Below are 23,971 nucleotides of genomic sequence, written 5' to 3'. Positions count from 1 at the left end.
GCTTATCATCCTGAACCTGAGGTGGTGTACATATTTGTTCAGTCTCCTCAAGTGTAGGATGAAATCAGCCCTTCTTCAGGATAAGGAAATATCAGTAACAGAAAGACTCTTGCCCCATAATCCTGAGGATCTTCATCTGTGGATCCTAGATGAAACAAGGCAATTTTTTGAAACAGGCTCTAAGAAAGGTCCCTGAAGACGGACAGGAAAGGAGGGTTGATGGGGGATGGGTGGGAGTGAATGAGTTAGCTGTGGGCAATTGCCAACACCCATTTGATGGAGATATTGGTCCAAGCCCAATGGAATGGAGCAAGGCTGCTCCCAAAGACCACTGATGTCTCCTGATCAGTTCTGATGTGACTCCTCGCATTCCTGTCAAATGTGCTGCCTAGTTGATGGGCTGGGTCACAGAGAAGGCAGAAGATGGTCATTTCCCTGAGTATCACCATCATTTTCATGGTGGGTACTCTGGTTGCCTATCCTGAGAATCAGGATGTGCCTACTATCTCTGCTAAGGCTGATATTTGTATGGCATCCTTAAGATGGTGGTGTATAAATTTCCAGTGACCTTGGGGAGGATCACGAGTCTTTTACAAAATGAACCACTTCATCTGTTCTTTTGCTCAAGAGCTTCATTACCTCAAACAGGAGGTCTTCTTTTATGGTCTCTTAGCCTCTCTTTAATATCTCAGATGCTAATAGCCAAGAGGCCTGCCTCATGGATCACAACCTTGGTTACCAACCTCGCAGATGTGTCAGAGGTGTTCATGGATAGCTATAGGATTGTTCTGGCAACACTTAAAATGATTTAATCCCTCAGAGTCACTTTTTCCCAGATCAGGAAGTCAAACTGGCAAACGCCACTTGGGAGTTTGCCACATGGAGTTGCAGTGAGGTGGATGAGTAGGCTTCGCATTCGAACAGATCTAGCTTTTGGGGATTTTTCTCTTTAGGTGTGCCTTTCATCAATTTAGATATTGCCTGCATTATTGCAACTACCAACAATACTGGATTTGGGTGGGAGTGACAGTGGCCAAAGCTTTTTGGGGGAACCTGGTAACACTTCTCCACCCACTTAGATGTGGGCTGAATGGTAGCTGGGGTTTGTCAGAGCTCCTTAGATGGTTCTAGTATGCCCTCACTCATGAGGAGTGCAATCCTAGGTGATACAGTCAAAATGTTGACTTTATGGGATTTCTCTTGTATGAGTGTTGTTTCAGTATGTATTATCTCAGTGATACAAAATAAGAAATCCTCCAAGGCTTTAAAATAGTCAATTGCTGGGGCAGAGGCTGGTATACCAGTCCCACTGAACAACAAATGAGTATTATTTCAATGGAGAATGGGAATGCTACTGTTCTTTTGCTGCTCACACCACTGGGTGCTGACACTGCAGTCTGTTGTTGGTGGCCTGTGTAGTGATGCCACTTGACAGCCTAATCTCCTCCTCTTTCTGGACAAACAGGAGGGGGGTCTGCTGTAGGACACAGAGGATGGTCCCTAATATGGCCAGGAAAGTATGTTATATCAGTATGACGTGGTTGTGGCTGATGGGTAATGGCACTGAGCCAATCTCTTTTGTGGTGATGCTTTGTGAGAAGGCTCTCCAGTACAGGCTTCTAGGGTTGCTCTAAAAAAGCATGGGAGAGGCATCAGTGTTCAATACCAGGGAAAAGCATAATCAGACATTGGTGAAGAAGAATACTCTTCAAATGGTGGTTCTTTGGGGTAATGCCTCAAAGTCCGCTCCAGTGCCAGGTGACATTCTGTTACCAACGATGTCAATGGAGGGAACTTGAAGCTTTGAGAGCATCTCTCTGGCCCCTAACTGGCACTGAGGCCTTCACTGGTGCCAATGTCCACTTCCTGTGCATCACTTCTGCCTTAGCAAAGGTCTTATACATCCTGTCCTTGGAAGAACGGTGGTTCTCCTCCTTATACGATGGTGTCTCTCAAAGTTTGAAGTCATATATGGATTCCGCCTTTTGATCTTGTCCTTGTGCTGGAGTATCAGTCTCAGTTCTGAATCTGCCGGTGTAATGATTGGTGTGTTGGAACTGGTCTTGGTGTAGCAGCAACCCAAACCAAAGGCCCCAGTGCCAAAATAGTCTGTGTAATGTGGCTAGTGCCAATTTTGATGACATCTTTTCCTGTTTTCCTTTCACGTCTGGCCCTTAGGCTGTACTGTCTGCTTGAGGGAGAAGTAGTTGACAGCGACCCTTTTGATACCTTGGAGATGGTAGTCTCCTTCAGGTGCGACAAGATGCTCAACCACCGTTCAAGTAGGTGTAGTTTTAGCCACATGTTCATTGACATGCGGAGTCCTAGGGGAGGACTTGCACACTGAACTGTCCTTCAGACAAACCAGACATTGACCGTGCCCATGGACCAGGGTGATGAGTTGGTTGCAGGCTGGGCAGGGTTTGAAGCCTGAAGATTTAGAGTCCACCATGATGGCTGATGTGAGAGGCATCACCCCACCATACAGGAGGGTATGGATTTTGTTTTTTTGGGGATCATCCAAATTCAAGAAAATAGAGAAGGATGAAAATAGATTTTCTTTACCAAAAACTACCTGAGAAAAGGACAAATTAATTAGGAGAAGAAGGTCAGACACTCACTGGATTCCATCTTGCTGCCATGAGTGGTAAGAGGGAATCGAGGGAGGTCTGTGGCCACTCCACTTCCATGCCCTCACATAGGAGAACGAAGAGGCACAGAATACATGTGCAGCCCCAATGGACACTATTTTAATAAATCCTATACATGATGCGCACACACGTGCCCACGTACAATGAGATCCCTACTGACACATACTCAAAGACTCAAGTGTTATGAACTTTCTCCTACTTAGCCATGGTATCCAAAAAAATCTAGCACTGAACTTCAGTCTGTGATACCATCCAGGTTCTGAGTACAGTCAGAAGAAAAGCTGTAGTGCTTTGCAGGCAATGGATGGTGCTAAAATTAATGCAACTAAATTGCTAATAAAGCTCTAATTACCAGTGTCGTTGTGTGCTTGCAGTGTAAAGGGAGAGAAGGAGACTACAAAGGAACATAAGACAGGCTAGGAAGAGGGAAGAAGCAGGAAGAAAAGCACTTTAATGGAAAAATAGGTTCTTGCCCCCAGGCATAAGGTAACCTGCGCTATAATGCAGAAATATGACTACTATGTGCTGCCTAGAAAATTGTTTTCATTACATCCATAAGCCCCAAATATCACCTTAATTTTGAATATATAAGATTTAGAAGTGTACAAGGGACCTTTGAAAGCCATTTGCACACCATATTTAAATCAGTAGGAGTCCCCCTTGTGCCAAGGAGTGAAAGCAGAACCCCCCCCCCCCCAATTAATCAGAAAACGTATTTTATATTTTCAGGGAAAACTCATGTCTAGAAGCAACAAGGGCACAGCCAACAAAATAGAAGAAGAAACAATTACCAAGACAGTACAGAATGAAAGCCAAAACCAACAGTACTTGGAACTGGTTGAGCAACAGTCAAACTGATTGTTTTTCCTTCATTATGTGAAAGATGGGATTTTGAGAGAGTTTGGTAAGGAACAAGGAAATTCAAAAGATTAAAACGTTTACAAATAGGAGCATTCACACTGATATCAGGATTAAAGTCAGATCACCACGCTGAGAATAGTGACCAAGTGGGGAAAATCAATCAATCACAGAATAAGTGATTATATCTACAGCACCACAGTGGGAAATGTGCAGATAGATTTGTAGAGAGAGATTTTGATTTCATTTGTTTGTTTCTACCTTTTGAGCTGCTGGGATGGAAGAAACTTGGTTTGTTTGATGGGGAAGGGGGATGACTTGTTTTGGAAGCAGTACTGTTGGCATTGACCGAGGGTGGCTGGAATGAGGTGGAAAGAAAGATGCCATCTGAGACTGGGCGCGGCTGGCGGAAGAGCTGCTGTGGCGGAAGGGTGGCAGGAGGAAGGTCACCATAAGATTTTCTTGTGCTGGAGTACTTATCCTGACCTGCTAGAGTAGAATCCTCCTCCTCCTCATCATCATTGTATGCAACAAACTTGGCAGTATAAACCGTGTCAGGGGAGAGGACCTGTGTTTTGAGGTAAGAGGTGTTTCGCTGAGGTGGGGGAGGAGGAGCATTAGATGAAGGGGGTGGGGGTGGGAGCTCATATTCCCGTGGAAGCGGAGGTCTGTACAGACCAGGCTCGTCAGGTTCCAGTAATCTTCGTTCTGCCTCATCATGCTGTCTACGCCTTTCAGCTTCCAAACGGTTGTAATACTCTTCCTCCTGTCGCCTCTGTAGGTCCGTAGAAAAGAAAAGTGCAGTGATCAGAACAAGAGAAACATTTAAACATAGAATGGATTCATCTCCCTCCACAAGAGCACTGAACAGATCCCCTCATCTCCCTTCCCCTGCAATGGGAAAGGAAGCCACTCCAAATCATTATACAAAAAGAGTATATTTACTAATGTGAAAATGACAGAATTGTCCTGTCCTGTAACACAATGTTAATTCTGAGTTATTTCTGGAGCTGATGTGTGTTCTATGCTGACAACATACTTGTGTTAACAGAAATAAAGCTGTACTGCCTAAAGGAATTCCCTGCACTCATCTTTCATAAAGTTAGAGTTGATAAAGTAAGCATTTAGCAAAGCTGCAAAGTATTTAAGAATGAATTAAAACAAATATAATGGGTAATCTTAGAAAGGAACTCTCTTCAAAAGTACAACTTTGCCTTATCCCTCCTGAATAGTCATCAACAGAGCTTTCGAGGTCGCTAAGTCTACAAGCGTAAGCTATAGACACTAGAAAAATAACTTCATGCAAAGATAAGTTGCGACTTGTGCAATTTAATTTTTTAAAACAATGCTTTAATAAATCTCTTGAAGTGTCTTCTACAAGTTCATGAAGAAAATGCTATGCCCATGATGTTTCTATAGGGCCATAATAATCTGAACTGAACTCTTGTGTGAACCTGACAAAAATAGATGTTCATAATAAGGTACAGTACGTATTAGTTGAACTCTACCATCTCTCAGAAGCTACCATGTGACTACCATGTGAGAACAGTTTCCTATATTTTTCCAGTTTAAAGAGTTTTTATTGTTCTGTGAAATAACTTAATTTTCATTAAAACCTGTCAGAACTCCATTGTGAGCTAATAGATACAGATCTATTTTGGACTTTCACTACAAACTGTGAAGGTCAAATTCTATCATTTCTTGATTCACTAACTACCGAATATTTGTATTTTGCACTCACATAGATAAAACATTATTTCTTGTTAAACGAAGGATGTATAGTACAGCTTCTTAAAAAAACTTCTTGTAATTTGTGGCAGGGTGCCTAGAGTTTTGGATACACGTCTTTTTTAAAATTTAAATCAAAATAAGTAAATAAATACCCTTCTTAAACAGCCCAAGAATCTTCTTAACTAAAGAAGTCAGAGCCAGTTACCCTTCTATTGGTTATGTACAAAATACTATTTTCCATTTTGAAGGCTCTAGAGTATTTAGGTGGCACTAAATTTGTAACAATCTCTGTCTGGGACTTATATGCAGCTGTCTCTGGGATAGATCAGATTTGCCAGTCATAAAAGCCTTTCAGCTGTAGGTGACCCAAATATCATTAGAATGTACCACATCACCAAAGTTAGAGATGGAGAATATCTATTTATTACTGATCAATCTTATCCACCCTCCACCTCTAACTTTCCTATGATATGATCTCCACTACTTTGCTGAGTTCAGTTGTGTGTGTGATATCCCAGTGATGTGGTTGTTATGACTTCCCTTGGAAAACTATTCTGTTCTAGATTTTTTTTGCTCATTATCAGCCCATTACTCCTAGATCAGTGAAAAACAGGTCTTAGAGCTTTTAAACTTTTTCCCTACTTGATCTTCCCAGCAGGAGCTCCTCCTATCATTAAAACATCCTTCTCCATTCTGAAATCACAGTTTCACTAAAATCCAAGTTTTCATTCTGAAGAATCCTGATTGTCACTGCTCAAGCAACAGCTTTCAGTGGGTGGGATGGTTCTACATCTACCACACTGAGAGTCAAATAAAAAGATTGAGATCTTAAGAAATTTATCACAAAAATTTTAAAACATCATGTATGAGTTTAAGGGATCCAAACATCTGGAGTTTTGGAGTGTATCTAATCGTACAGAGAACCAGTTTCTTGCTAGATCACATTCAGGTCTAATAGCTTCCTGCATAAAAGAACCAACTCCTAGTAATTTTTTCCAGATTCAAACAAAAGTAACAAAAAAAAGTGAAGCATTCTTTCCACTTTTCCATCTCTGAATTCCATATATTTTTCTTTTCTTATAAAAATAGGTCTTTCTAAAACCTACTACATCAATCAAACGTTGCAATTTTTTGTTTCTGCTTTTAAGAACACTGAATTTTAGTGAATTACAATAAAGTAACCAAAGGCAATACAAAGCTCTTCTATTGAGTCACCATAGTCTCAGGTGCTAAAACCCTGTATTAAGTTCCAGGATGATTACTGCTGGGGCAGGCTGGTAGGTCAGTCAGCTCCAACCCAGACAAAAGCAGCATGGGAATCTCTCTTTCAGGCAGAACTAGAAAGTCAAGGTAGAGAAGGCTCTGAAGGTGAACTTGTGACAACCAAGCTCAGGGAGGACACTTAAGGTATGTCTTCACTACAGGCCAGATTGGCGGGCAGCAATTGATCCAGCAGAGATCCATTTATTGCGTCTAGTCTAGACATGATAAATCAATTCCCAAGTGCTCTCCCATCAACTCTTGTACTCCAGCTCGGTGAGAGGCGCAGGCAGAGTCGATGGGGGAGCAGCAGCAGACTCACTGCAGTGAAGACACCATGGTAAGTCGATCTAAGTATGTCAAATTCAGTTACGTGAACATAACTTAAATCGACTCCCGCACCCAGTGTACACCAGGCCTAAGCCTGAGATTTCTGTTGTGTTAGTGTTTGAGAGTTACCAATAAATACAAAAGCTATGAAGGATATGAATCTGGACATTAACCCAGCGTCTGTCTATTCTATTTTGGATGGTAGAGGGTCTGAGCCCATGAATATTACCATCATGTTAATATATTCACCTCCCCCCCACAGCAAAACCAAATTGTTAATGGTCAGGCTAAGTAGGTGAAGCCTACAAAGAATTCTTGCTGCACTCAGAAGACCATAACCTTTTCTTCAGCCTCTCTCTTGGTCCGCTCCTCCTCCTGGCGCCGGCACTCTTCTTCTTGCCTGGCCCTATCTTCTGCTTCTCGTTTACGCATCTCTTCTAACTGTTGCTGCCGTCTGTGCTCTTCATCCTGTAACTAACCAAGACTTGTCTTTAATTGTTTATGAAATCATCTCCCCCTGGATAAGTCAGAGAGCACATACCTAGAGCATTCATTTTAAAAATTGAACAGTTTAATGGAAAACACTACACTACAGCAGATCAATGTTTTCCCTGTCCAGCAATGATTTATTACATTATATTTTCCCTGAAAGTCCGTAAAAACCATACAGAACTTCTAATAATTGTTGCACATAAAGGATGAGAAATGTATAGGAGGGAATGTACTGCTTACTTTTCTCTGCTGAATTGTTACAACAGCTGTACACAACGAGAGACTTTGGGGGACACAGACTCTGCAGTTCCACCTACATTTTGGCATTATGGGAAATTCTACATATAGTTAACTAAAATGAATCAGCGGAACTCTATTAAAAAACTACCTTGCTAGTATGATTGTACATATGCGTACTAAACCCCTACAGAGGTACCGTTTGACTTACAGTCCAGACCACTTCAACAACAAGAGTTGCACAGGCGAACTGAAATTAGACATTTGGAATCAACGTTCCACAGCTTCAACAGCTGACTGTGTTTATTTTAGATTGGGATTTAAGCATGGAAAAATCTTGACTTTTTAGTCATGGGGTCAATCCATTTAAAGTAAGAGGCTCATGTGGCAAGTCTACCAATACCCTCAAAAGATAAATAAAAAGTCTCCCAGTGTTTCTGCAACAGATGCGCACTAGGAAAACAGACAACAAAGCAAAGCTTTGGCTACTTGAATCTAACATTGCTAATATATAAACCTTAGATAAATGTCTATACAATTGTCTATCAAACATTATAACAATGCACTGATCAGACAAATTAGCACCACTACAAATACATTTTTGCATGGTTCACTGAAGCAGTTCAGGAAGAGTACTCATTAGGATAACACAGGGCTGCCCAGAGGATTTAGGGGGCCTGGGGTCTTCCGTGGCAGGGGGCCCCCGCTGCCGAATTGCCACCGAAGACCTGGAGTGGAAAAAGCTCCGGGGGCCCGGGACCGCGAGAGTTTTCTGAGGTCCCTGGAGTGAGTGAAGGATGCCGAAAAACTTTCGTGGGGGCCCCTGTGGGGCCCAGGGCAAACTGTCCCACTTGCGCCCCCCACCCCCGCTGGGTGGCCCTGGGATAACAGCTACACCTCTATCTCGATATAACGCTGTCCTTGGGAGCCAAAAAATCTTACCATGTTATAGGTGAAACCATGTCATATCGAATTTGCTTTGATCCACTGGAGTGTGCAGCCCCCCCTCCCCACCTGAGCACTGCTTTACCACGTTATATCCAAATTTGTGTTATATCGGGGTAGAGGTGTATCTCTAAAATACAGAAATTATCTGCATCGAGTCATGTTTCTTATTGCTATGAGCTTATATTTTTACATTAAACTTTTCACAGTAAGATTTATTAAACTGATTTTATGTCTGTGTTTCCTCAAGTTGTCATAATGTTTACATGTGATTTTCTGCTAAATATATTCCGTCTGCTCTTGTTCATAGTCAAGCAGTTTATGCACATACATGGTATGTCTACACTGCAATTAGACATCCATGGCTGGCCTGTGCCAGCTGACACAGGCTCATGGGGCTCGGGCTAAGGGGCAGTTTAAGGGCAGTGTAGATGCTGGGGATCCAGCTCCAACCAAAGCTCTAGGACCCTCCCACCTTTTAGGGTCCTAGATCTTGCACAGCAGCCCGATCATCTACATACCCTGACAGAATACAGCAATAGTGGGAAAATGGAACTTTAGAGACAATTATATTTCTGCAGGGAATCTTCATGTAAGGGATCTAAATTCTCTCCCTATTTCCCATTTATTTGAGCACGTAACTCCCATTAACACCAACAGAAGGGAGGATATGCATCTGAAGACAAAAGACTTTTTAAACTTTAATTTGACATTCAGTGTGTCAAATACTGAGTGAAGGCTTCCTAATGTTGCAATGGATTTTTTTTTTACATTGAATCTAAACTATTCTATTGTTCCAATAAATCTGATGGCAATCATTTAAAACTATACAATTTCTTGTTCAAATATTTAACCTAAACATTGAAATACCTAGGCAAAATTCTGTAAAAACAAACCTTTTAAAAAATATTCAGGTTTCTCATTTATCTGATTAATCTTTCCTTAACTGGCAGTTTCTTTGCTAATGCCCTGAACACTGGATTTACTTCTATGTATCTGGTGGGGTCTGATTGTAGGTTACATCCTCTACAGAGCACTGTTGTCTCATATAGCCTCATATGCATAACTAAGTCAGCTGATTATCAAGCATGCATTTCAAAGCTGAGAATTCCTCTGATTAAACGGTCAAAGTTACAAACATCAGGGTGTGCCAACCTTTCAGGACCAGTTCATGATTGTCAAATTGATTCATTTTTTTTTTTTAAATAAAAATGATTTAGTATTCATATTGGCATGTATCTGGTTAATATTTTTCAGAGGATGTTACCTTTGAACTCCAATTATAGGAAAGTAAGTGGCTTTTATAGTTCTTGACACTGCACAAAGGCAGAGGGAAGGCTCAAATACACTCAGTACAATAGGGAAAGCAATTAAACAAGTTTTTATGAAAGATCTGTTATAAAAGAATAGATCTGTTAATTAAAAAACCTTATCACAATTAAAAGCCTATTGGAATAAAGATCTCTTCTTCCCTTCTCCCTTTTACAACAATTCACCAATTTAGCATAAGAATTAATCTTATGGTACCAAATAATGATATGGAAGGGCAGGAGAGATGAAAAATTCAGAAAAAAATGTCCTCAAGAAAAATACTTTTTTTCCACTTAAAGAAAAAATTGGCAAAAATAAGTCCTAATGAGAGAATAAAGGAGAACTTTTTGACTTTGTCCCAAATGTTTAGAGAGAAATATTTGTATTTCTAGAGCACCAAAATAAGAAGAAAAAACCCTATACAATACGCCAGTTTTGGAGTTGATGTCAATGTGTTGACCATAGTAATTTTGGAAGGACAGCTGCATCAGGCAGGAATGTGCCAGCCAGATCAGAGGCTATTCTAGACCTAAATCCTAGGAAACAAGCCAAGAGTGAGAAATAAGGCTGAAGTGGGAGAGAATTGAGTGATCACTACAAGATGACACCTCATTTCTGTATGACCTACATAACTAGCTTCTATTTAGCAGTAGTCACACACCAAGAAAGGACTGTTGAGATGGCAAGGCTCTCCATTCTGCTTGAAGCAATTAGCTTTTGTGACTATGTACAACAACGGTATACTATACTAACCCTACAAGCAGTGAGTAAGGCCCATTTAATTCCTAAATTTTCAAAAGACTGAAGAAAATTTACCCACAAGCCCCATTTACCTCAATAGGACTCTTGTAATTAAGATTCCCATGCAGTAGTTTGAATTTTTAGAGTCAAAAAAAAATTTTTTTTTTTTTTTTTTTAAAGTTTACATGTCTGTTCTGACATTCAATTAAAGGGACACATGTCAATATAACTTCTCAAGACGCGCAGTACAGCTCAAGACTCACAACACTGCTTACGTGAAGAGAGACATGTTACATGTAATATGAAAACAAGTTCATTTGCTCTATATTCAGAACCTTCCCTTAAGTATTTTTTTGTTTAAATAGTAAAGAATAGAAAAGAGGAGCCATATACACAGGCATACAAGAATAACTGTAATAGATCACTAGAGACAGAAGCATGAACTTTCCCTTCTCCTCTATCCTAGGTAGGTTAGTTTACCATATACAATGTCAAGAGTTCATCTGGTCCCATAATCCTTGGTTTCCTGTGTGGCCAACCTGGACTTCCAACAGTCTAGCTCAGGACAGCAGCTAAGCAGCTTCTTCCAAGTTGTTCCCTCTAATAGAGGACTAAATCATGAGATTGCTAGTTCTTCTCACATAGTACTGCTGTGACATGCATGCTAACTGTGCAGTAGCCCAGACTGCACAAGTACCAATTATACTCTCCAGTTCTCTCAGGGCAGCATGATGTGCCTCTGCCCAAAACTTAATACACAGCTTCAATAAACTAAATATCTAATCTTTAACTAGATAGTCTCTCTCTCTTACATGACAGTCCAAAGAGGTAAAAAAGGAAAATCAGTGCTAGAGTATTAGGAGCTGTTGAGCTTAATTCATGGGAATGGCTTGCGTGCACTGGACTTCAAATCATACAAAATAAAGATGGGGTTGTTAGGAACTTTTAAAAATAAAGTTTTAAGTTTATCTTTATATAGGGGTTTAATACAGGGGATATAGAATTAATAATGGCCCTACAGAATTTAAAAGGAAAAACCATCACGAAAACTGACATTTTATGCTTTGAAGTTTTCGTTAACCACTTTAGGGCCTTTTTAAACATACAGGTTACACTGTTCATTCTACAGGTCTAAATATACAATTAATGTCCTTCAACTTCATTTTCCTATAGAAAGCAGACAATCTTGGGTACATAAAATGATGTGGCAGAGACGCAACAAAAATGTAGCAGGTATTATCACTAAAATTCAATACTGCCCTCCCCAACAATTAAAAAAAAAAAAAAATCAGACAAGATTCAAAAAAGCCTCATGAGATTGGCTTAAAAATGATGAAACTTTTAAAATAATAGATTTGGGGCTCTTTTTATTTGTCTTCTGCTTTTTTGCCTTTAGGCTTCACATTTTCAAACTTTTCTCCAGAACACTGTAAAAATGAAAGCTGAGATTCTTAACACGACTCCAGGAATTGGAGCTTTAAGAAAAACACTGAATATTCCAAGACATGCAATAAAACCTTGAGAGATGACAACACCAGAAGCTGGAATAGCCATGACTTTTCTGAATGTACTTGTGTCATTCAGAAAACAACTGAGAAAGCTCACCTGTTTTGTTGCTGCCAGAGGACTTTGAGACTGATTATAACAATACTAATCTGGTACAGAGATACTACAGTAGTGAGCGTTCAAATACATGTTAAAAATTAGCTGAAGCATACATTTTATAAATTCGTCTTATAAAGCAGTGTTTGCATTTCAATACCAAAATTGGGCAAAATTTTGAACAGTCACTTTTTTCATCTTTTGAGTGGTACAAATAATTTGTATCTAGAGGAGCTGTCCCAAGCATTGGTTCAGACACATGAATTACATTCAGATTAAACCCAATTATACAGTAACTAATTTTAAAAGGTGAGTTTCTTTTCTAGGGAGCTACAGGAAACATTTCAATTATCTGCTCATTCTCAATGCTGGCAATAGCATTTATGTACTGGTTCAGGGATTACTGCCCTAAAACAGTCACTTAACCAAGAGATTTTCCACCTGAATTTTAAATGTAAATGCAATGGTATTGATCCAAATGAAATGGCAGTTTAGGAAAAGAAAGTAAGAGATAGGTTTTCTGGTTATGTTTGTAAATTAGTTGGATATACTAACTCAGGGCAACAGCTCCTGAACTAGTGTTTCATTCTATTACAGAAAACTATCAGAAATTAAGAAAACATATTGTTTACTACCAATTAATGGAGAAGCTAAACTGGTACACAAAGATATCACGAGGGAGGATAGAGAACATGACCTTTTAAAGTAATAGGCCATGCACCTTTATGGTGTCACTGGATTTAAAACTCTTGTGTATTTAAGCTGTTACAACAAGTTCATATAAATCTCTGAAGAATGTCAGGACAACAAGTTTTCTTTGGCTTAGGACTTAAAATGAAACAAGTGAAACTGAGAAAATCTCACCCCACAATTTGTTCCTTCCAACTGCTTAGTAAGATGTTATAAATATATAGTTACATAGAAATATCAAATACAGAGTTTCATATTAGATCACAGCTGCAAAATATTCAAAGCCACGGGCAGTATACAACAATTAAAGAAGAGAAGCAGGAAGAGAGGAGTAAGAAGAAGAGATTTAGAAACACTCAAAATGCATGCTTACAGTTACTTACTGTATCTATCACACCTTGATTCAGAACACACCAGAAATGGCAAAGACAACATCCAATGCATTTTGGATCATTATTAATAAAGAAAACAAAACAAAAATATCAAGACGGGGAAGAGGTATTGAAGAGAAAGAAACTAGAACATACCAAATCTAGAACAGAGATTGCGGGCACAGCAGTCTGCTGCAGGTAATAAAAGAAGGGAAAAAAGAAAGATCCACAGTGAAAATAAAGGTAAGTTTAGATTTGCACTATGCCAAAAGCATTTCCCTTTTATTTGATACTTCAGCTGTTTTAGAAAGGTATAAAAAGAAGGAACTGAAGAATTTTGGACATTAGATTGCTGAACTGTCTGAACAGTGAAAAACCCAGTGTCCTAATGGTGATAACATTTCAGATTAGATATTCAGACACTCAAAAATACAAAGCTAAGGGTGATCCTAGAGATACTATTTTTATTTGCATCTCTGGCATTATAGATAATGACACACAACAGAAGTGCAGACATTATTTATCTTTAAAAAAGAGCAAGCAAACAGCTATAGTCTCTGTAGGAAACTTTTTACATGTTATAATTCAGGCTAGGATTGTGTAAAGCCACTAATGTTCTAAAATGTTAGAAAATCTCACTGACACTAATATTTTAAAATTCATCCCTTATGGAGAAGAATGATATGTTATGCAGTACAACTGGCTGCTCAACCCATTAATGATGTGGTTTTTTAAGACAAGTGATAATAAAAACGTTAACACAGACTTTTTTTATGCAAATAGCAGTTTTATATGGAATTTTATGCCCATAGGTAACTGCTTGTGTGTTACAATCACAAAGTTAGCAACACCAGCCAAGGATATATTTAGCCTTTCCTTTCATCAGTTTGCAAGTGTGGGGTATCCATTGCTTCAAAACAGTAATAAAGTTAGCCATAGGGCAAAAGGAAAGCAACAGACTCTAGCAAGGCCATAAAGATTAAGTTTAGGAATTAGTGCCAATGGAGCTAATACAAAGCCAAAGGTCAACTCTTAGGACAAGTAGCAGTAAAGATGCTCAACAAACTAAGGAACTAGTTTATAAGTCCTTCAAAGCAAAACTCTCAACTTGCAAATTCAGTATTCCTGGGGTTATGATTCATAAGAAAAAGATTTGTTTCTATATGGAAACAGTTTCTCAGTGAAGGCAGAAAGGGCAGAATAACTTTAACAGAGAGCATACTTTAACAACTGTAAATATCAGGGGCTTTCACCACAAAAGCAGCCAAATAAGAGCTATCAGAGAGTTAGAATAAAACAAAGATACTGAAAAAACACTGCCCTGTTTTGTCCCCTCCCCAAAGACCTTCATTTTTATCCTCCACAAATAAAACTTCCAGAGCATACATCAGGCATCAACTTGTGTACATTACTTTGAGGGAACTGCAGTCAATGACTACCTCTTCCCCTATCTAGAGGGAAGGGACAGTCATGTCTCCGAAGGAAAAGTTTTACAGCCAGGGAAAAAGATTTTGCTCTCATCTTTGCAGTTAGTCGCTTCGCACTTTTATAATACACCACTTAACTGGCCAAACCAAGGTAGTTTACAACATTTTTCTTTAGCATTCTCTATATAATGAAAGACAGGGACATTAAGACAGTCCAGTCCTCCTTTATCCTGTGACAATTTCAAATTTCATTTCACCAGTCTACTAAAGAACACAAGTTTAAATGAATGTTTGCTATACTTGTGCCTAGAAAGGATTACCCCCTTTTACCCTTGCTCTTTTTTCAGCCTCCAGCCGTTGCATAATTAGCATGGTATCCACATCATCATCTTCTTCCTCGTCATCATCCTCATCCTTTTGCTTTGACTCTTGAAGTCGTTTCTGGAACTGCCACTCGAGCATAAGTTTGCGCAGGCGGTCGTTCTCTTCTGCTGTACGATCAGGCTTGTTTTGAAGTTCCTGAATCTCTTTACTCAGCATGTCCACAATGTGCATCTGCTGTTGCTTTTCTAGCTTCTCCTTAGCATCCCGTTTCCAGGGATCAGGAGACAAGCTATCAGTGGAGGACAGTTCTTCTTTGCTGATGGTGATGTACTGCAGATCCCTTCGTTCGATGGTTCGGGGTTGCTGTTGGGGCTGTAGCTCTCGAATGACAGTGTCCTGGGACCTCTGCAGTGTTGAAGGCTTTTCTGGTTTCACCTGCTGCACAGAAACAGGAGAAACCATAGGCTGAGCAGGAATTAGTGGTTGAGTACGCATCTGGCCCAATTTCCTTTCCTGCTCACGACGCTTCCTCTCTCGCTCTTCCTCTAGACGCGCTTTTTCCTTTTCATACCACCGCTGATGCTCCTCTCTTTTTTTACGTTCTGCAGCAGCTAGCGTTCCTAGCTGATTTGGAGGGGGAGGTGGAGGCAGAGGGAAAGGCAAATCCATTTGCAGTCCATCAAAATCAGATGCATAGTGCACTGGTGGAGGAGGGGGAGGAGGAGGAAGGTCTGTTCTGATGGGTTGGGAAACCGCCACTGGTGTTGGCTGGTTGATAGCTGGAGTTTTCCAACGGCCAGGTCCACTTTTGGTTAAACAAGAACCAGGGGAAATAGATTTGGAGGAGTGGTTCAGATGCTCTTGGCTGGATGTGCTAGAATCCACAGACGAATTCATCCATGGATCACTGTCTGACTTTCGATCAATGTACTCTACATCCTTTCTTATAATCACCTCCAGACGATTCCTCTCTGGTTGGAAAACTTTATCATCTCGAAGTTCTTCCTGGGAATGAGCTGCACGCTGGAAAAAATAAAATAAAGTATGTATATTAGTTAACCTGTATGTAATAAAATTTATAGCCAATAAAAAACACTAACAGATAACAAAAATGCATTTCTACAAGACAAAAAAAAGTCTTATCAATACATTTACATCTTTTTGGTAAAGCAGAGAACCTTCATAACTAGCAAGTTTCTCAAGAATTTTATGTCCGCAACACCACAAAAATCACTGAGCCTTTAAACCATGCAAGCCTAGGAAGACTTTGTAAGCTCTGAGGCACAACTGTCAAGCTACACTGAGGGAATGAGGAAAACAAAGCAGAGCTCATGCCAACAATCTTCCCCATCTCAAACAAGTTCTCAGAGCTATCCCCATCAGCTCTTACCCACTTACACAAACACTGGCAGCCTCCAACAGTAACTCAAGTGCAATAACTCTCCAGTCCAGCCTCTTGCTGGGCTGGCAAACATTTTTCTGTCATGAACACAGACACACATACGAAGAGTGCTGAGGGAAGGGGGGGAATCATCCACCCCCAATTGGGGGCATTCTCCCCTCTCTTGCCACTGAGAGAATCATTCGGGGTAGAGGATGTGGGAGCTCAGATGCCCCACCTTATTCAACTACCTCACAGGAATATTAAGCATATATTAGTTTGTACACTTATAGCATTTTAGAAGATGTCACACACTAACTACTATTACTGCATAGAAAGTGGGAATTCAATTGGATATGAAAAATATTCAAACATGATTAGGCTGATGAAATCTATTTAAATATCTTATTTTTTCTTGAAGCAAATATTCATATTTTTGAGGATTAGAACATTTTCAATATGGACAAAGAATGTACAGACTTTACATAAGTGACACTGGAGGAGACTAACAATGCAAAATTCTCCATGCTGCCCAACCAATGACCTTAACTATGAACTAGAAAGAATGCCTTGTTTGGGATGAAAGGGTGTATTTTTTATGCTCTATTAGTTCTGTAGCTCTGAACACACAGTGACTTGTGTCAGAAGCACTGGGAAGATGCACCTAGCCAAACAGTTTGCTAATAACTTATGTACTTAGATGATAAAACAGGCATTTTAAGTCAGACATTAGTTACTGCAACTTTCATGACCGCGGCTTCAAATATAATTTAAATGAAACTGCTTCTTACAAGTGAATAACTACTTAATTTGACAACAAAAAAATAAGCAGAAGAGTTCACTAAAATGATTTTACAATAATGAAATTATTCTTAAATAGAAAAATGATGCTTTTTAAAACAAAAATAAAACCCTATAGAAACAATGCTTGTGGATTTCATTAAAAAGTAACTAATGCTGTGAAATTTTTAAAAACTGATTTATTTTAACAATGAAATTTAAAAGCATTGATTGATGTGTTGTGAAAACCTAACATATACTTTTCAAGTACGTGTGAAAAACAAACTCCCAGCCATTTGCTTTAGTAAAAAGCATTTTTTTTCTGGCAGAAACAGGGCTTCAAGCTGCAACTCAAGGTCAATACCTATCATCAGCTTTCTAAATGTGGGGTATTTAGGTGCTGATGTTTAGCTGAAATATTTTTATAGCAATTAGCCATAATATGATGTGTTAATTTCCATCTTAAACCCCCCTCGAATGAAATGAACAATGGGTTTGCGTTCTAAATTCTTAACAGCTGTGAAAACTGGAAGTATATTATAGGCACCAACTGCACATCAGCACAATCTTACTAAGGTTTTACCTATAATCCTTTCTCAAGTCATTATTGCATTGACTTCAGTGGCAATATTGGCATGAGTAAGGATTACTCTCACAACTAAGGTTTCCAGAGTCAATTTCCTACTTTTTTTGTAGGATTGCTACCTCAAGAATCAAGAAAGAAAAGCTTTTCAAAAACTACATTCGATTTTTGCACCCGATTCTAAATCTTTTCTGTGCTTATTATGAATGCTAAGGGACTCTGTAAGGTGTTTTTACAGAGGAAGATGGTGGGTGGGCACTACTAGTGTAGGAGATGGGAAACCCTGGTTCAATTCCATGGTCCACTGCAGATTTCCTCTGAGGCACTGGGCAAGTCTATCTGTGCCTCAGTTTCTCCATCAACACAATAGAGAATTACAGTTATCTCCATCTCCTAGGAGTATTGTTAGTATACATTAAATATTGTGAGAATGTAAGACTCTGTGGTAAATGGTTTCCATAATAGTACAACTGATGCACTGTTTTTATAACCAGAGGCACAGTTTACAAGTGAGTGAAGTAAATACATTTCACTATAGATCTTGGATTGGGTTTGAACTAGATATTTCTCCGTTCCACTTAAAATAAAACAAACAAACATCAACAAAACTACACACAGGCACTGGGGTCTGTCTGTTTAAAACTTCTTGTGGAATTGGCACCTTAGTTTGCTTTTCATAAAAATATTGAATGTTTTGAAAGAGAAAACCTAATATTTTGTATTTCTTTGTCTTCAGCAATCAGCAAAAAAAAGGGAAGGTTTTTAAATTCGTGACAGATTATTTCTAACCTGCACTGCAGCACTAGTTGAGTGATTACTCTCTGTCTGGATCTGTGGTTTGTCTTCATAACTTGGCCACTGATTCTGAGCAGGACCCATTCGATCCTGGGATTTTGAAGCTGGGAATGTGAAATATTCTCTGGTATAGGTTTGTGTTGGTATAGGATAAGCTTCAGGTCTTGGTGGCAGTGTCTGCTCCTGTAAAAGATAGAATAGGTTAAAACTTATCTATCATACAGATTTCTGCGGATTTTATTTTATTTGAACTTCTAATATATTTTTTAACAAGTATATTTTTAGGCATTGTTCTTAATCCCAGCTTCAACCAAATAAATATGATTCTAAGATTTTCTAAGAACAATTAAATATAAACTAGTAATTATGATTCAGGGTTTGAATGCTCTAGAACTAAATGCACAATGCTTATAGCATAAATTTATTTATAATAATCAAAAATTCAAATAGCAATGCAATAACCACAATTGTGACAATTTCTGTTGCTGACTGAACAGCAGCAAATAAAGCAACAGTGAAGAAGAAGAAATACAAATAATTGAACAGTGGCATTTTATTAAAAACTTTCAATAAAAACCTTAATTTAACCCAAGCACACTACTGCTATTGAAATTTAAGTGATGTTAACAGCCAATCCTTTTCTTGCCACTTCTGACCTCTGTACAAAGATTTCCAGTAGAGACTGAAGTTATCTTGGTGGTTGTTCCAGCAGCATAAGCATTCTTCCCTCCAGGGCTTGGTGGTTGATCTATTAGAGAGTTGAAGTAAGCATTGTTAAACATCAGTAACAGAAATTTGCCATATGTAATAAAACAAACCAATTAAACTTCATAATATGGCAATAATAAAACATTAATTACATTAGTTGTAATTGCTCTTTAATGAATGACTTTCCTCAAATTTTGTTGCAGTTATTACTGTCAGTATTTTAAACATAGTCTACATTTTAATCAAGTCATCTTCCTGCTTTTAGATTTCAAAGACTACTAATAATTTGCATGAAAAAATTATTCTTAAAAAGAACAGAAGTGAAGTTTAGCTTACTTGCTACATTGGGACTGGAGCGGTGATCAGCTCGATTCTTCATCAGTCTGTCATCCCCTGACAGCTTCTTTGGTTCATTATACTCTGTCCAAGGCAGCTGAGGGCTCTCAGGTGACCCATTTTGAGCAGAATTATTATACAGCTCAAAACCTTCACTCTTTGGTCGGGGTTTACCTGAGCCACGGCGGTCCGAAACTGCAACAGATTATGACTTTTAAAATTTTTCTTCTTATCCACTTGAACAACTGTTTCCTATTTTAGTCTTGTTTTAAAAAAGGTTACTTAACTTTAATAGCTAAAATGAATCTTCTAGTAAAACATGCTGGATTTTAAAAGTTAGAATTCTTCATATACACAATCTCATTCTGTTATGCTGAGAGTTCAAGATTCCTTTGGTTTACAGGCTTCAAAAAGGTTTTTGAAACAAAGACACCATAATACTTGACAAAGTCAGATCCACTTTTACTGAAAGAAGTCTCTTGATTAATCTGAAAGGCTTATGGTGTCTGGGGTCGTGATGTAAACTGCGGTAATAAGGGTTTATTCTTTTAACTCTTTCCTTCCTATATTGCAGCATTCTTTAATAATTTTTATAAAGCTCTCATACTATAACTTAATCAATCAAAATTTATATAAAGTTGACATATGGTCATTAAAATGCCACCCCTGAAAGAAATTTTTGACTTATATTGGGGGGAGGGAAGCAATTATTTGGAAAAATATACCAAAGAATCCTAGCTTTTAAAGGATCAGATAAAGAAAATTAACAACTGTCATTTCAACATGATTCTCAGTGAAAATCAATGACCAAACATAGCCCAATGCCTTCTGTTTTGTTTTAAAATTATTTTACTGGTAATCACAAGAATCACAGCATGTTTGCAATCAGTGTTCTTTTGGAGAGGGAGAAAAAGTGAATTGAATTCTTGGTCCGTTTGTGAATTTTGTGTATTCCATTTATTTAGATTTTAAATTCCGCTTACTCTTAAATAAATTATATAGTATTTGTACTTAAGTGTTGATAACACATTTACTTATGATTAGAACTGTGTCTGTACTATAACTTTAAACAATGGTTATAACTGAGCTCACTCCTTGGTAAGAGAAGTTGTATTGCCATTCCATGGATTCTACATCTGTTTAAAAAGTAAAATTTTGGGTATAAAATACTAAACCACTGCTATCAACAGGAACATATGTATATATGTTTTCTCCACCTCTTCACATTACTCCCAGAAACACATGCAGAAGTCTTTATGAGATGAATTATGTAACTCATGTACATTACAGGAGTAAAATGCTACATCTTCTAAGTGTTCATATTTCATTGTGGATTGTTGAGGGATTATTTCTCCCTTTCACCAGTGTTGGGGAAAGGGCCTAAATTTGCAGCACTGTCTTATGAAAATGTTAATCAGTTATTTATTTTACCTCTTTGCATCATTGGGGATGGCTGGTTAAGCAGGGTTGCCAGACCATGGTAAATTGCTCCTTGTTTTGCTACTTCTAGGGTGACTACAGAACCTGTTCTTGTCATGAGCTCTGCTGCCCTGTGTCAGGAGTCAAACAGAAGAGAACTAAGCACAGCATTATTTAAAAGTAATCTCCATACAATTCTTTTTAGGTCACTTGCTAAATCAAGCATTCAACAATATTTTCTGTTTCACCACAGCATTTATTTTCTATTCAGCTTCACACTGAAGTCACTTATCCTCTTTGGACAATTAGAAAATAGCATCTAGAGGACGTATGAATATAAAATGGGGAAAGTATGCAGGCAGTTACTATTCCTAATTTCCACAGTTCAGTGCCAGATGTCAAAATCAAGACAAAAGCTAGGACCAGTTTGCTTAAAAGATTTTTTACTTTGAATGAGAATATACACTTTAAGAATTTAATACAACAAGGTTTCTATATGGATACCTGTATCACGACTATAGCAATATTTGTTCTGAACATACTAAAATAATAGAGTGATGAACTTTTGTTCCTGAGGCTATATGGAACCAATATAAAAACCAAGACAGAAATATCCGTAGGTCAAACTAATATTTCTGTCCCAAAACTAACCAAGCCCTTCGTTCACTGCACACACACACTTACTCTCTCTCTATTTTTACAAAGAGTATTCGCTTCCTCAACTCATAATCTGAAAGCAATACTGTACCTTTCTTGGGACAGACCCACTAAACTTCGACCATCCACACTGAGCAACTGATCCCCTGCAGCTAGCCGACCATCCTAATTACACATTTGAAAAAAAAACAACACACTTTATATATACAAGCCTTACATGGGCTTAATCAAGATAAATATAAATACATTTAATTAGTCCAATGAAGAGAATTACAAATATTTTTATTGAAGTATCTCTAAATTTCACTATTTGATAGATTTTAACAAACTTTAATATTTACAAACATTACTAACCACATCTGCAGCACCTCCTTTTACCACAGACTTGACATAGATTCCAAGTTTATCTTGACCTGCACCCTGCAGATAAAAAGACATTTATGAGGTCATATTTAAATCTTCTCTTTTGTAAGAAAGTACTCCATGAATCTGAATCTGTTACATTACTATATCAACTCTGACATCTCATTATTTTAAAACTTCCTCAACTTACAAAACCAGTGATATGGAAAAAGGTCACATCTTCATGACACCAAAGAAAGCAAGAAAAGGTGTTAATATTAGGTCTCTTGAAACTGTAGCAACTAGAGTACAGGCAAAGGTTATTTGGTTCCATGATAATCAAAAGACTAGGAATAATCCAACAAGAAAACAGGTTTATTAAACCTGCACTTAACAGTTAACTTTTAATCCCTTTTTAATGAAAGGATTTGTAGTTTTATAGGTACATTTATTAATCCAATACAAGGACCTGGTTGTATCCTCAATATCCCACGGTACACCAAAGCATTACACTGCTACCCTGGCCATGTGGCTGGTGAAACAGAGAGCAGTTTGGAGGTGACTTATTTAACCTTGAGATGACAAAGAAAAGTGCATTGTAAGTTCTTTGGGGCCGAGTCCGTCTTTTACTACATATCTGTAAAGCATCTAGCACAATGGGGCTTCTAGGTGCTAATGTAACACAAATAATAAATAATGGATACAGGAGAAAGGAGATGAAATAAAAAATTCGACTTTCATAGTTGACAGGTCCAAAATTTCAATCTACTGTAAAATGTACAATTTTATTCTTCTTGCTCTCTAAACGTACCTATAAAAAACCTACAAGACGACATGTGTAAGCATACATTAAAGTCATACTGTTGTACAGTCATTTCACATGCACTCACCTGCAAGCTACTACGCAGTGGATTAATCTAACGTTAGGGGTACCAGCCTCAAAAGTGTCACGCTAAGTGTAATGATGGGAATGTGACATTATTATTATTTACTACAGGGATCTGTGGCTTTTTTAAACTGCTCTTATCAATTGAAGTCTACCAGTGGCATTGCTAGTGAAGTGACGACATATTTTCAGCTGAGATAATACATATATAAAATATTCCTCCTCAGAACAACTGGGGGGGAGGGGGGAGGAAAGAATGCAGAATGTATGGGGGGAGGGGGCAGAAGGACATGAGAAGCTTTAGGAGAGTGTCAGCACCACCGCCAGCAGACAAGTAAAGGTGGCAATGCCGTATCATGCCACCCTTACTTCTGTGCTGCTGCTGCGCGCAGCACTGCCTTCAGAGCTGGGCACCCAGCCAGCAGAGACCACTCCCCGTTCTGCCTTCAGAGCTGGGTGGTGAAATATGTACTTGTGTAGGAGTGGGAAATAACTACAGACACAAAGAAGTGGAGTGTGACCAAATAAGTTTGAGAACCACTGTTAGAGGGAACACACCTATACTACTTACCAGCATAAATTCATCTCCACATTTTGATTTATGTATTTGGGATATTTTGGTAGCAGTATTATTTGTGTTATTTCCTGATTTAAAAAAAAAATATTCTACAATGCTTAAGCCACTTCCATTTTAACTTCAAGCCAATCATGCTAAAAACTGAATTTAACAGGTTTTTTTGGAGAGGTGGAGGAGGACTGGATACGTATTAATGAAAACAATAAAATGGAGTTAACTCAAGTTGATCCAAGTTTCTCTTGTTCTAGATTTCACAAATTCTCAAACACATTCAAGATAATTCTTCTGAACTCTGAAATATTCAAATTACTAGCTGATCCTAATTATGTCAAGTTTATTTTGGTTCTTACTCCCAGGCCAGGTCTACACTGCGACTTTAAATCGGTTTAATGGCCGATATACCGATTTAATGCTGTATCCGTTCATACGACGTCGTCATTAATATCGAGTTAAACAGCTCCTTAAATCGATTTCGGAACTCCTCCCAAACGAGAGGAGTAGCGCTAAATTCGATAGTGATAACTCGGATTAGGGTTC

At 38.5% G+C, this 23,971-nt stretch overlaps 1 protein-coding gene and 1 long non-coding RNA gene across 24 annotated transcripts in view; one reads left to right on the top strand and one right to left on the bottom strand.

The window, feature by feature from the left end:
- The window catches only part of LOC142046591 (uncharacterized), a 374,791-nt gene that overhangs the window by 46,159 nt on the left and 304,661 nt on the right, over window positions 1-23,971 (top strand). The gene's annotated exons all lie outside the window — the stretch shown is intronic.
- AFDN (afadin, adherens junction formation factor) overlaps window positions 1-23,971 on the bottom strand; it is a 155,800-nt gene that overhangs the window by 7,416 nt on the left and 124,413 nt on the right. For 6 of the 23 annotated variants that reach the window (XM_032781131.2, XM_032781163.2, XM_032781172.2 and 3 more), the window contains 10 exons: window positions 21,984-22,049; window positions 21,721-21,794; window positions 20,985-21,103; window positions 19,554-19,748; window positions 19,166-19,257; window positions 18,504-18,692; window positions 14,977-15,993; window positions 13,376-13,411; window positions 7,170-7,304; window positions 3,771-4,284 (listed from right to left, as the gene is read on the bottom strand). In XM_032781131.2, coding sequence (XP_032637022.2) covers window positions 3,771-4,284; window positions 7,170-7,304; window positions 13,376-13,411; window positions 14,977-15,993; window positions 18,504-18,692; window positions 19,166-19,257; window positions 19,554-19,748; window positions 20,985-21,103; window positions 21,721-21,794; window positions 21,984-22,049 — 2,437 coding nt within the window. The remainder of the gene's footprint in view (window positions 1-3,770; window positions 4,285-7,169; window positions 7,305-13,375; window positions 13,412-14,976; window positions 15,994-18,503; window positions 18,693-19,165; window positions 19,258-19,553; window positions 19,749-20,984; window positions 21,104-21,720; window positions 21,795-21,983; window positions 22,050-23,971) is intronic. The other 17 variants (XM_075064110.1, XM_032781228.2, XM_032781201.2 and 14 more) reach the window with 7 other exon arrangements.

The sequence above is a fragment of the Chelonoidis abingdonii genome, chromosome 3, assembly GCF_003597395.2.
Source record: "Chelonoidis abingdonii isolate Lonesome George chromosome 3, CheloAbing_2.0, whole genome shotgun sequence".
In the NCBI taxonomy this organism is placed as follows: Eukaryota; Metazoa; Chordata; order Testudines; family Testudinidae; genus Chelonoidis; species Chelonoidis abingdonii.
The sequence above is the reverse complement of the archived record's forward strand: the minus strand, read 5'-3'. Positions and strand labels throughout refer to the sequence as shown.